Here is a 14,145-nt window from a genome sequence, read left to right as displayed (position 1 = left end):
CACAACTGAGCTGTAAGTTCCTTGAGCGGAAACCGAGTCATGGTCCTACTCATTTCTCATTGTCCACGGGGGAGGTCTGAGTGGCAGGTAAGGGTCTGGAAGTCAGCGGGGTCGTTCATTTGGTCACTGCAGGTACCTGTCCCACCCATGGTGCAGCAGCCAAGGTGCCGTGAGAGGTGCAAAGAGGAATCAGATGGGGGGCCTTCCCCTGCCAGATGTGTCCATTTAGAAGATAGGTGTTGTTGTCAGTTGCTGTCGAGTTAATTCTGACTCGTGGTGACTCCGTGTGTGCAGAGTGGAACTGCTCCATAGGGTTTTCAAGGCTGTGACCTTTCAGAAGCAGATCTCCAGGCCTTTCTTCTGAGGCACCTCTGGGTACCAACCTTTGGCTAATAGTTGAGCAGTTAACTGTTTGCGCCACCCGGTGATATAAACCATTCTAAGACAAGATCAGATGCCACGCAGGTCATAAGAGAGGCAATAGTCAAATGTTACAGACAGGTCAGTGGACAAAGAGCTCACCTAGAGCTGAGGTCTGGAAACCCTGCAAGCAGTGCTTTTTAAAGACAGGTAGAATTTGGACACCGGATGCTGTGAGAAAGGGCCTTCCAGGTCGAAATAACAGCATCTGCAAAGGCACAAGGCCAGCAGTTATAGGCCACATGTGCGGAATAGTGAGTGGTTTCACCTTCCAAGAGTAGGGTATATAAAGAGTAAGATAGGAAAGTGAAAGAGTCAATTAGAAGCTAAATCATAGCAGACTTTAAACACCAGACTGAAGGGATCAGACCTTTGTTGGGAAATGATTCTGCCAGCCATGGGTGGAATCCGATGAGCGGATGAGAAGGACAGTGAACAAGCTGTCCCTGTGGCCCAGCAAAGAAGAAAGGAACACTGGAGCTAGGAAGCCGTAAAGAAACGGAGAGGAGAGAGCAAATACAGGACGTACCATGAAGACTGACTCAAGTGAGTCTTGAGTGTGTGGGGGCAAAGAATGGGCAGTCCCACATGACCCTGCAGTTTCAGTCTTGGTCAGTAGGAGGATGGTAATGCTCTAGCTAATATCGGAAACCTGGGAGGAATGAGGCAAGTTCAGGCGAAAGGATGATGAGTTCAGTTTTGCATACGTCTTAATTCAGTTCCCGTTGGGACACAGCTGCGAAATGTCCAGGAGGCAGCTGGAAATACAGGCCTAGACCTCAGGAGAGAAATAAAGTCTAGAGCTAAAGATTTGAGAGTCAGGCTTAGCAAAAGGTTCTAGAAGAAGCTAGAGATAGTTGAGTGATGAAAGGAAGGAAAAGAATCCTTGGACACACCCACATTTAGGAAGCAGAAAGAGGTGGAAGAACAAAGAGAGAGATGGGGCAGGAGAGGGCAGAGTTGGAAAGACCAGGAGGCCGAATTAGAGATGGCTGGACAGGTAGAAGTTTCTTCTGAGCTGGAACGAATCTCGCCGAGCTTTTGGGAACTCCGTTGACAACTACTAGCAAATATTGTTCTCTCTTTGGGTCTGCAGGGTCTTGTCCAACGAGGGACATGGGTGGAGGGGAGGCAGAGACTATAGAGAGGAGGTGGGGGAATGATGGGGGAGGCTGAGATTGCCATGGCCAACTCCTTAGAGATCAAGTAAGAATGATGAGGCGGTGACTATGGAAAAGAGCAGCAGACCTTATCCTGACAGTTATCCTGGTAGCTTCATAAGTACTACCTAAGGATTTTAAAAACTTTCTTTCTTCCTCCCTGCTGTCTTCTTTTTTCCTCCCTTCCTCCCTCCCTCCCACCCTCTCTCTTTCTCTCTTCTTCTCTCCCTCTTTCCTTCCTTCTTTCATCTCTTGTCTGTTCTGCTCATAGATACTTGGGGCAGAATCACTAGACAAAAATCCATTTAGGAACAGAATGGGAGAGGAAAAGGTAAGGAACTGATCCTATTCGTCAGTGGCCTCAGGGGTAAGAGAAGGCCACTGGGGAATGGGGAGCTGACGGCAAGTGCCTGAGACTTAAAGAAGAAATCGTGGAGAGCCCACAGGCTCAGTCTCTACCAGCAGGCTCCCAGCAAACACCTGACTGGCTATGCTTAACAGCTAGAAATGACTGCTAACTCCTCCCCTCAAGTTTAGTTAACTGACTCCACCTACCAGAGGTAGTGAATTGTCATAAACCCCAACCCTGCAATTCACGTTCAGGATAATCTTGAATAAGAACATTAACTTGGCAGCCCATTCACAGTGATTGGTAGGAGTACTTGCCCCGCACTTACATGTTGGGCCAGTGAGGTCATTTTGTAGAGGAAGAAATGCTTCATGTCCTGTCATCCCTGAAGAGTCAGTGGGCACCAGTCTCCTTCCACCACATCCTGCTTGCCTGTCTGTCATCCTTTTCCAGGCCCAGCAAGCAGAGACCATAGTTGCTTTAGGTTCTACTATATTCTCATCATGAACAATCCTTGACTCGAGTGATTGGGTCAGGTTTACTACTTTATTACAAAAATAGGGCTTTTTGTAAGAAAAGTGGGTCAATTAAAATACTGCATGCCATGTTTAGGGTGAAAAGAGCTGGATATCTCAATAGGAGATAGTCAGCGTATAAATATCTGAGGGAAGAGCGAGTATAGGATGAAACCTGGACATTTCATGCTGTTATTGTGGTAGAACAGTTAGTATGAAAAGAGAAAGGTGCATACGGAGAAGCCAGGTGTCCTCATGCTGTGGAATAGGAAGCAACTTTTCTGAGCTGCTCCATTTGCAAAACAGCAGGTTACAAACAGAAGACAGTTTGGCAGTTGTAGCAATTCATGCACTGTCCTTCTCAGGCATTAATAATCAAATTGCTGTTTCTTCAGAGCTGTGAGATTCCTGCCACCGTGCATGTGGATGGCTTAAGTGTCCCATCTCTGCAAAACTTACCACAGCTCTTTGATCTGAAGATAGGCTTGCAAGTTCACAGCATGGCATCACTATAAATAAAATGATCATTTAAGATTAATCAGTGCTTTCTGATTACAAAGCTGCTACAAGTCCCTTGTACATAATTTCCAAGGCACAGAGATGCATAATAAAAAAAGTAAGTATTATCTTTGATCCCAATACCAGATATATTGCCCACTCCCCAATGCCTGTATATGTATGTTCATGATGATGGTGATAGTAACCATACATGTTGTGCTTACTGTGTGCCAGCCTCTGTGATCAGTGTTCTACGTGTATCAACTCACTGATCCTCACAGCAGTCCTGTGTAACTGGGACTATTAAAATCTCAATTTTTCAGCAGAAGGGACTGAGGTACGAAGATGCCAGGTAACTTGCCCAAGGTCACTCAGCTTAGTAATTGTGGATATTGGAACTGGGATTTGATCCCAGGCAGATTTGCTTGATATTCTGTGCTTCTAGCCATAATCCCTTAGTTTTGCTATATGTAAGCTTTGGGGCTTTGGGGATTGTTATTGTTGCTGTCTATAAAATTAGAATCATGCTATATTTATAAAGTGATTGCTTTGATTGCTGCTTTTCATTTACAGACAACTGGACAGCAAATAAAGAGAGCAATTGAGGCATCCTGATTTCTGGCTGTTTATTTGTGTCCCCCCAGGCAGGCCATTTTTTTTACCTATCTTGATCCTGAGCTGAATGGACTTCAGTCAGTAGATAGTGGGTGAGTTGTGAAAAGGAGCCTTAGGTAGCCCACAGGGGATCCATTCTTCCAGGCTCTTAGAAGGCCTCCCACAGTGTGAGGGAACCGTCCTGGCAGAGAGCGGTGGCCACGCAGCTCCTGGGAGAGGCGGCCTTCCTGCCTGTGCTTTGTCAGCCGGAAATGCTGGACAAGACCTGCTTGTAGCCAGGAAGCCACAGCATCGTATCACTGAGGGCCAGGAGCTGAAGAGATGAAGTAGCACCCAGCCACTTCCTCTCTCTCCATTGTTGTAGAAATCATGTCCTTTTCCCACAGACCTCAGTTATTTTATAGCATTTTTTCATTAATCTCTCAAGGTTCCAATTAGGGAGACTTTGTGGCAGTCATACTGAAATATTAATAGTAGGACAATATTTGTCTTGTTTTGTTTTTATACAGTATCCAAAAAGATAAAGTCTTACCATTTTTGAATTGCATGTGAAAGCTGCAAATTACCAAATCATAAAGAATCAAATATTTTCTCTCCTTCTTCAATCTTTCTTGGCTAGTTTCCCTGAAATCATAGATCTCCATTCCACAAAATGTACCTGTCTTCCATGTGAGTTGTGATGTGATGTTACCCACAGGTCACACGCAAGCCTGCCTGTCTGCCATTGTAGAACAAAAATGGCATTTTTTAACTTGATGGGATGTTTCCTGGAGGTTTGTTTGTTACTGAATGGTAGCATCTTGCCCCCCATCTTCTTTCATCTGTGAAACTTAGTGAATTAGAAATGTCAACAAAGTTTCTTAACCCCTTTCTGGCTAGTATGGTGTGTGCTAAAGGCTCTTCATACGCACAGATCATACATCGCAAACACGCGTACCCATGAATGGATCCACCTTCACAGGGGTGGCAGCTCCCACAGTGAGAAAGAATTGTGTCCCAAACATTTGTCTGTTAGACGGGTAGTGAAGAAGTAGGAATGCCTGTTGCGATGGCAATAATAACTAATGTGGAGTTTCCTGGACTAGACCCCCAGACCCTTCTTAACTCAGACTGTTTATTAATAGGACTCTAGAACCAGTAGTGTGGAATCCGTGGGTGGCGTAAACAGTTAAACGCGCGACTATTTGTTGAAAGGTTGGTGGTTCAGACCCACCTTGAGGCACCTCAGAAGACAGGCCCTAGTGATCTGCTTCCAGAAGTTCACGGCCTTGAAAATCCTATGGAGCACAGTTCTACTCTGTACATATAGGGTTGTTATGATTTGGAATCGGCAACTAACAACAACAACAGAAACCAGTGACTGTAATAATGTTTTCATGGAAAAATGCATCCAATTTTAACTTCAGATTTCAGATTAAGAGCACTAAAGTCACACAACCTGGGCTCAAATCCTGTCATCCATTCTTACTAACAGTGTAGCTTTAAACAGCTTGCATAACCTCACTAAGCCTCAGTTTCCTCGTCTGTAAAACGGAAAGAGTAAGAGTATGTCTGTGTGTGGTTTTGCTTGTTAAAGTCATCCATATAAAATCTACTCAGCGCTGTATTTACATAATACTGGTAAACCAGTTGCCATCGGCTCAACTCCAGTTCATGACAACTCCATGTGTGTCAGAGTAGAACTGTGCTCCATAGGTTTTCAATGGCTGATTTTTCAGCAGCAGACTGCCAGGACTTTCTTCCAAGGTGCCTCTTGGTGGACCAGAAATTCTGTCCTTTCATTTAGCAGTCAACCACATGCACCTTTTGCCACACTCAGGGACTGCATTTACAAAGTGCTTTGTGGCAAATGCACTCAGTAAATTTGAGCTCTTGTCCTCTTCCCTCGAGGCTATGAAAATGGGAACTTCTATCTCCTCCTTTCCAGGGGTACAGCTAAGCCTTCCCACTCCATCAGAGGTGCAACCTGGAGTGTGCACTTTGATAGGGGTGAGGATGGAGCTTTACAGGGTGAGGAAAGAGGAGCCCAATAGGAGGAGAAGAAAGGAAGTGCCAGGCTGGTGAAGGGATGGTGCAGAGTATACTCTGCTTATCAAAGGCCTGGGCTGGGAGGGGTGTTGGGGAAGAGGAGGTGCCACGGGAGTGCAGTGGAGTGCTCTTTCCTTCCTCCCCTCTCCCTGTTTTCTCTGCATCCCTCCACCTTGTAGCTAGGTACACTGGGGGCGAGAAGCAGTGGTTCTCCCATCTGTGGCCCCTTGAGCTTTTCCCTCCCTTTCCCTTACATTTTCCTCCTGTTTTGGCATTCTCCTCTGTGTTACAGACCCCTCTGCTGCTGGGTGTCCCAAGACCAAGAGAGGGAAGTCAAAGTCTAGTGACTTCCTGCTCCTCCACTAAAGCTCAAAGTCACTGCAGACTGCTTGTTTCCATATGATTCATTTGATAGAAAATTGGAACCACGTCATTTGCCTATCTCAGAACATTTAGGAAAGATCACTGAAGTATTACCTATAAAGTTCTTAGGCATAAGGCTCTATAAGCATTATTAGCATTATTAAAATTGATGGTAATTCTAAGATGAAATTAGACTTATTAAGTATATGCTGCCACCATCATATCATTCTCATTAATTATAATAATTTGATAAATTGAGAGATAATATACCATTGCTGTATCTTGTGGTCAGATATTATTTTATCTTTTGGCAAACCAGGGATAGTCCTTCTTCCCTGTAAGGCCAAGATGAGATTCTAAATGGAATAGGAGTGCACCCCATGAACTCTCAGTGCACAGGAAGACCACTCAAAGGCGCCTCTAAAAAGCTTTGCGCCAGAGGTCTCTTTCCATGTTATAATGTGAGGTTAACTTAATCATAAAAAAAAAAAAATTTTTTTTTTTTTTTTCATATTTGCTCATAAATCACATGGCCTGAAAACTGTTTCTTGGCACTCCAGTGATACCTTTGTTTTGAGAACAGAAGAGGTCTGAAGACCTTTGACACATTTATGCTTCTGTCTCCTTCTGTTCTTATCCTTCCCCAGGCAGGGGATGTATCACTGGTTTATCCCAGGAGCCACGTCCATCCTAGTCAGGTCATCACTGGGATGAAGTTTTATCGTCCTTCCCTTTTCCCCTTTTAGATCAATCAGGGCTACATTTTTAGTCATTCTAGCTCTTACAACTGAATGAAAGACACCACTTATTTTTAAGTATTTAGAAGCAACCTACACTTAAGAAGTAATTGATAATTAAGCATCTTTGCTGTTTTCTGGGGAAAATATAAGACAGAAAAAGAATGAGCAAATAGGAATCAAATAGAACATTTCTCCCCATGTGGTTTTATGGCCCTAAAGGAAAAGAAAGAAAAAAAAGCCAGGCCTGTTGCCATCAAGTCGATTTAAACACGTAGGGACCCTACGAGACAGAGTAGAACTGTCCCACAGGGTTTCCAAGGAGTGGCTGGTGGATTCAAACCACTGATCTTTTGGTTAGCAGCTGAGCTCTTAACCACTGTGCCACCGTGGCCCTAAAGAGATCTTCTTAACAACCTTTTGGAATACCTTTCAGATTTTTTGTTAAAAAATTGGTTAATTAATGATTTATACTTGTCAATATTTGACTTAATAACATATCTGCAAAGCCACAAACCAATGGTTCTCAAATTCCACTCTTACAGGAACCAGTGTCCCTTGAGTGAACTACCATGTTCTAGATCTGGAAGCTTTCTCAGTTCACGGGGAATGCAAGTTAATGACTAGAGTGCTCAGCTTTAGGTTTTTCTCCCACAAAGCCTTCTGAAATTTTTGGCTTTGCTAGACCTATCTAGTGAAAGATATCAGAATCCAATGAAAGATGTTGTTTCGTGCAACCTAGAGTTTTCTATTTAGTTTTCTTAAGTACCTCCAGTGTTTTAAGTAGCTTTCAGATTCTCTACCACCTAAAAAAAAATTTTTTTTGAAGAATCGTTGCTCCATGAGTATATTTCACAAATTCACTAAAGATTTTTGACATCTCACCCCCTTGGAAGTTTTCACTGTTCTCAGATAATGCAGATTCCATCTGGAGCAATGCCCCTGTAATCTGGAGTAACATCATACCACTTTCTAACTTTATCACCTCTATATTCTGTCTTTTTCCTGTTTTTTCTGTTTTTCTTCTTCTCTTTTATCATCTCAATGATTAATTGAATGTCTGCTATTAATTGAATATCTGAATATTAGCAATATTAGCATAGTCAACCACTATGCTAATCCTCACACTTACTTTGCAGGTAAAGAAACAAAGACTCAGCTATGTCAAGTATCTCATTCACGTAAGAAATAACAGCAGAGGTTTAATCGCCCTCGCTTCAAAGACCATAACCTTTTCACTGTGCTAGGCCACTCCTCTCCCCTTCTCTCTTACCACATACTCCCTGTCTTAGGCTGGGTTCTCTAGAGAACCAAAACCAGTGAAATGTATAAATATATATAGGGAGAGATTATATCAAGGAAACAGCTCGCAAGATTGTAGAGGCTGGAACATCCCAAGTCCAAGGATCAGGATAGAGGCTTCTTTTGACTCACATAGCTGCAGGGGGTGGTGAACCCAAGATTGGCAGGTTGGAGAGCAGGTCTCCTGCTCCCAGGCTGTGAAGATCAGCAAATCCCGAGATCAGCAGATGAGTTGGTATCTCAAGTCCCAAGAGCTGGAGGTCAGATGAACAAGAGGTAGCTGCAGGATCCAGAGCGAGCAAATAGCCAGAATGTCTGCTTATATTCTCAGATGCAGGCCACATCCCCAAGCAAACTCGCCTTCAACTGATTGGCTGCTTACAGACGCTCTCATCATGGGAGTGATCACATGTAAACACTGAGACTCATGGCCAGCCAAGCTGACACACAGTATCAGCCATCATACTTTCCTTTGCCATCCCTTTCCATACACTCTTTCCCCCTTCTCTTCTGCCTGTACTGTAGGCTTATCCGTGGTACCCAATGACATTCCACCAACACCACCAAAATCTAGAAAATGATTGCCTAATCTGCAGGGAGAGGCAGTGTTGGTTCAGCGGTAGAATTTCCTCCTTCCGTGCAGGTTTGATTCCTGGCCAGTAGACCTCATGCACAGCCACCACCCACCTGTCAGCGAAAACTTGCATGTTGCTCTGATGCTGAACAGGTTTCAGTAGAGCTTCCAGACTAAGGCAGACTAGGAAGAAAGGCCTGGTGATCTACTTCCAAAAATGAAAACCCCTTGAATCACAGTGGTCCAGTCCGCAGCCGGTCGCGGGGTTGGCCCAGGACCAGGACAGCTTGCATTCTGTGGTGCATGGGGCTGCTGTGGGTCAGAGGCCGGCTCTGCGGCAGCTGACAGCCAACTCTGCGTAAGCTATCGACCGTTTCCTTCTTTTTCTTACTGTCATTTTTTTTCTTTTCTTAGCTTTGCCTTTCTTTTCAAGTTTCTTTTTGCATGCAAATGAATACATGGTTGACTTATTCAATCATTTGCTCCTGAGTCTATATATTTCTGTCCTTTGTTAAGTTGGATGGAACTGTATTGCCTTTGAACCTCTAGAAGCTCCAGAGGAATTGTATCAAAGGGTCAGTCAACATGTGCTTACCAAATGTGAGATGTTAGGCTGGGTACTTGAGACAACACAAAGATGGGAGGGGGAGCTGAGTACAGCTTTAAATGCTAGTTACTGTACCAGTTACTTTGATTAATTTGGAAATTTGAACATCAAATTCATTTAATATGTCAGCAATTCTCAATGTGGACCATGCTTCCCCACCCCAACCCCAACAAGGGGGATTTGGCAATGGCTGTAGATAATTTTGGTTATCATAATTGGGAAAGGATGCTGCTAACATTTTACAGTGCACAGGACAGCCCTCACCACAGAGTTATCTGGCCCAAAATGTCAATTAGTGCTGAGTTTGAGAAACCTCACAGTATGTTACATTACCTAATTTAATGTTGATCAGTTCCCTAGTAATGAGTAGAAATAGATTTCTCAAGGTAAACTACCTTACAATAATGCAGTAACTTGAAATTGAGCTATCATTTTCCATCCTATAATTTTCATTATTTTTTCTGATCCAGGATATAAAATGTCAAATGTGTAAACGGAATTTAAATACCTAAAGATTTCCTAGTAAAATTTTCATTTAAAATCATAACAGCATTTAATAGATTGCTGATTAGTGTCTATTTTTAAAAGAGAACATTAGCATGGCTAATACAGTGTCCTTGGATTTGGAAAGCATTGTGAAATTACCCACTTACATATCCTTTCTTGACTGCCTTGTTTAGGCTAGCACTATATGCAGATCTTAGACCCTCTCTAGGTATCATGTGAGGTAGTGTTAGAGACCTTAAAAGGTGTTTTGCAGCATTGACTAAAACTATTCCTTAGACATCTCACTTGCATAGCAGGTGACCCTAAAAATATAAACAAAATTGATTCCCAGTCTGCCCATTTTCCTCAGCTGGAATATTAGCTAGGAAACACTTAATTTGGTTACCTGCTTCCTGGTCACAGGGAACGTGAGCAAATGGAATGGGTTGTAAGGAGAATGTCTTGGAGATGTGCAGGCACTGTGTAGGTGGCCCAAGGTGTGGAGAGACGCCCAAGACAGGACGCTGCCCAGAGGTCTAACCCAAGGTCTGAACAGGGCCTCCAACTAGTTTGTTCCAGTTTGGACCTCTGCTGAGAATTTGCATTTCTAACAAGTTCCTTGGAAGTTATACATAAGAATCATGCAGGGATTTTGTTAAAATGTAGATTCTGATTCAGTATGTCTGGGATGGAAATGCAAATTCTCCGCAGGAAACTTGTTAGAAATGCATATTCTCAGCAGGAGTTGGAACAGAAGTGAACCAGTTGGAAGCCCAGTGTCTGAAAGGCCATGGAAGAGAGCCTGTCTGTGGAGTCCTTGCCTTCCTAGTCAACGGGCATGAGCTGCAGGGCCTGCGTGCCATGCCTGTGGCTAAGCAAGCCTCTCTTAGGGTTTGATCAAGAATAAAGGCAGGACATGTAACAATATCAGGATCCCTTCCTCACCAACCCCCTGCCCTTCATACATCTTTAGTGTTGAAAAGTGAAAATTGGTGTTCATAGCAAGAATCCCGAAATGACTGTTTAAATCACTTAGATAAGAATAAATTCTGGCTTGAGGTTCCACTTATTTGTTTACATTCCAAAGTTTGTCATAAAAATGACTTCCTGCACATAGACATGAATTATTCTCAGACATCTGAGGTCCCTAGGTGGCACAAACAGTTGGCACTGGTCTATTAACCTAAAGTTTGGAGGTTTGAACCCAGCCAGCAGCACCTCAGAAGAAAGGCCTGATGATCTGCTTCCAAAACGTTTGGAACCAAGAAAACCCTATGGAGCAGTTCTACTCTGTAACACATGGGGTCGCCATGAGTCAGGGTTGACTCGACAGCGGTAGGTTTTTTTTATTGTTTTTTCTATCTGAACCATTCAAGGCTGTGCTCAAGAGTCCATGTTTTCTGTTCCAGGACATGGGAAGAAGGCAAGGTGCTCATCTTTGATGACTCCTTTGAGCATGAGGTGTGGCAGGATGCCTCGTCTTTTCGGCTGATCTTCATTGTGGATGTGTGGCACCCAGAGCTGACACCCCAGCAGAGGCACAGCCTTCCTGCAATTTAGCCCGTGTTGCAGGCCCAGGACTCGCTGGAGAAAGGCTGTCTTTCTGGTTTTGTCTCCTTGGGTACAGGGAGAGAAGTTCAAACACCAAGGCTCTAAGTTCTCTTCACTCGCAGCCTGAAAAATACCAAGCCTCTTCCTAGGGTTAGAAGACACTAAATGGATCGTCGCCTAGCTCCAATTCATATAGGAAGGGTCCTGCTGTATTTCATCTCCTGACAGCACAAGTGTGATGCCCATATTTAAGATGAATACGTGATAGCGTCTACCTTGCCAGCCAAAGACCTTTCTTTCACTTAGAAGAGGTCTAAATTGGTATACAATGAGAATATATGTAGAAACTGTGAATGGAGAGCTGTACTTTTTTCATTTTTCTATGCAATTATATTTTTGTAGGATAGCTAGACTATTTTGTCGTTAGGCACCACTACTTTTTTATTGTTGATTTTAACGGCAAGCTGTGGACAGGTTTTACTTCTAGCTGTTTAATGGTAACCTCCCTGGTAAATACAGACTTTCCTCTTTTAATTCTTTTTAGTAAAAGACACTCAAGTGAAAGAAGCAGTTTTAATTTCCTAATACGAAGGGCAATGGTGTCATTACGTGAATGTCTATGAACTGTACCGATCTCTCCCCCTTGAGTCTGTTTTGCTTTGTTGTCTTCACTGAGAGTGAGTGTCTTAATTAACTTCTCCCCTCACTGTGCTATTGGCAAATAGAGTGTCAAAGCTCTGAGAGGAATTTTTACACCAAAAAAGGACATGACTTCATTTTATATTAAACTAGAAAAATGCCACGTGTTTTTTTTTTTTTTTTTTTTTTGATACCAAGTATTAGGGCTAGGAGAAAAGTAACATTTCTCAGAGTGAAAATTTTCTCTGAGGATCAGGTAGATAAGAGGGTGCCAGGGCACCTGGCTTCTGGCATATTTGCCATTTATCAGACCCTGAATCCAGAGTGTCACTACCTACCATAGATGCATGTGGGTGACAAAAAAAAAGTCCCTTTGGTCCTTCAGAGCACCCCCATCACAACTCTGTAGTATTAAGGATAGTGTAGGATCTGTCTTGTGTGTCTGATATAGAGATTGCTTTCCTCTTTGGAAGAGTTTGAAAGACTCTTCCATCTCCCTGGCTTGAGAAACTTCTGCCATTGAAACATCAAGTGACACTTTGAAATAGCAATTCTTATCCATAGTTTAGTTTTAATATTACCCACAACATAGAAATAACAGTTGAAAAATGGTCTCGCCTACTCATTCCAAAGATGATCAAAGTCATTAATTTAGTAAAGTATAATGCATTAAATTTTGTATTTGTTTAAAGGAGAGCTAACTAGAAATGTTAGCCTTAAGAATGTGATGATATTCATGCACTGAACTCTTAGCCAGTATGAACAAAAATGCTGAAGAAGTGACGCACAGATGACCAGATTCCATTCACAAGTAGAGAACACATTGTGCTTTCTTTTCCAAACAAGGACAAAGAGGAGGCTTTCTTTCTCTCATTTAAAAAATAATAACATTGAAATTGACCATTTTTGCTTTGCTCGACCTTAAGGACATTAGCTTCCAGTAGAAGAGTTTGTAAAATATCTGTCTTGTTCCCTTCTGTTTTGCCAATGTTAAAAAAAAAAAAAATCCCACTAAAGTAGATGAAGAGGCGTGGGAAGAAAAATACCAAAATGAATCACCAAAGTCCCGAAGAAAAAGCAAACTCTTGAAAAATAAAAAGGTATTTGTGTCCTTGAGTATTTATTGAACAGAGGAAATGACTGGACAAAGGACGATACAAGCCAATGCTCCGGTTGTAACATTCGTGTCAGTTACTGAGTTTGGTTCCTGTGTGTATGTTGCATACACAGAAGGAAAATGCACGCCATAAGTTTTCATTGTTGAGCCATCATCTTACATTCATTTATGGAAATTATGGAATAGAGTAAAAACTAGCTCTTATTAGTAAGTATAGTATGGTGTTTAAAATTGGATCACTACAGTAGGACTCTAAATATTGCCAGTTGAGAAGCCAGAATTATTACCACTGTTGCAAGGTGTTAGCAATAATTAACTCCAATAATATTTTAAATACTTGGACCCCACAACTGTTGTATAAAAACAAGTAATAAAATGGATTTTCTAATTCACTGTAATTCATAATCTTTCTTCCCTAAGTCATGGTATATAAGAAAAGTATTTTAGTTGTTGCATTGGTAGAATTACTTCAGTATTATTTTGTGATTTGAAATGTCTACACAAGATGACTTAGTTCCATTTGTACTGTGATGCAATTGGTCAAGAAGTATTTTTAATTTCACTTCAGTTGTATTTCTTCAAGACTGTATTGCCTATTGGAAAATAAAAATTACTTCTGTTATTATTGTCTAGCAGTAGGAAAAAAATTAAACATCAGCTTTGTTGAGAAAGAGATTAAATAAACGGCTAAGATAAGTAATAATATTTATTGGGGGTGGCTATGACCTGATGAATCACCTGTTTCTTTGAATCATTCAGCTAACAGCTTAACTCTCCCAAATGCTTAAAATTTAAAAATCATGTTTTACTGCCCATTATCAACTAAAATATTTTTGACATTGACCACCAACTTGTCATACTAATAAATGTCCATGTCATGCAGATGGCTGGGAGAATAAGAGATATGCAAAAATATACAACTGGTTTTAGGAAACATGGAACAAGTAAGGATATCATATCCTATGATATCTGTGTATTTTATATCTAATTCCCTTTGAATGGGTAGTTGGGGACTCCATTTCTAAGGAGAATAGATAAATAAAATGATCTTTGGCATTGCATCTTGCACTCCTAGTCCTCTCTTACTTCCAGTACTTGTGTGTGTAGCCATTCCTTCAAAAGTAAGCCTTCCTCCATGATTGAATATCCACCCTCTCAGCAACAACCAGGCCCTTTCTCCACAC

General features: G+C 42.1%; 1 protein-coding gene across 21 annotated transcripts in view; it reads left to right on the top strand.

Annotated features, from left to right (window-relative positions):
• ASPH (aspartate beta-hydroxylase) overlaps positions 1 to 13,666 on the top strand; it is a 299,144-nt gene extending 285,478 nt beyond the window's left edge. For all 21 annotated transcript variants that reach the window (XM_023545707.2, XM_064267734.1, XM_064267742.1 and 18 more), the window contains one exon: positions 11,064 to 13,666. In XM_023545707.2, the coding sequence (XP_023401475.1) occupies positions 11,064 to 11,214 (151 nt within the window). In that variant the 3' untranslated portion in view covers positions 11,215 to 13,666. The remainder of the gene's footprint in view (positions 1 to 11,063) is intronic.
• The last annotated feature ends 479 nt before the right edge of the window (positions 13,667 to 14,145 follow it).

This window comes from Loxodonta africana, chromosome 14, assembly GCF_030014295.1.
Source record: "Loxodonta africana isolate mLoxAfr1 chromosome 14, mLoxAfr1.hap2, whole genome shotgun sequence".
Lineage (NCBI taxonomy): Eukaryota > Metazoa > Chordata > Mammalia > Proboscidea > Elephantidae > Loxodonta > Loxodonta africana.
This window is presented reverse-complemented; position numbering and strand designations above follow the sequence as displayed.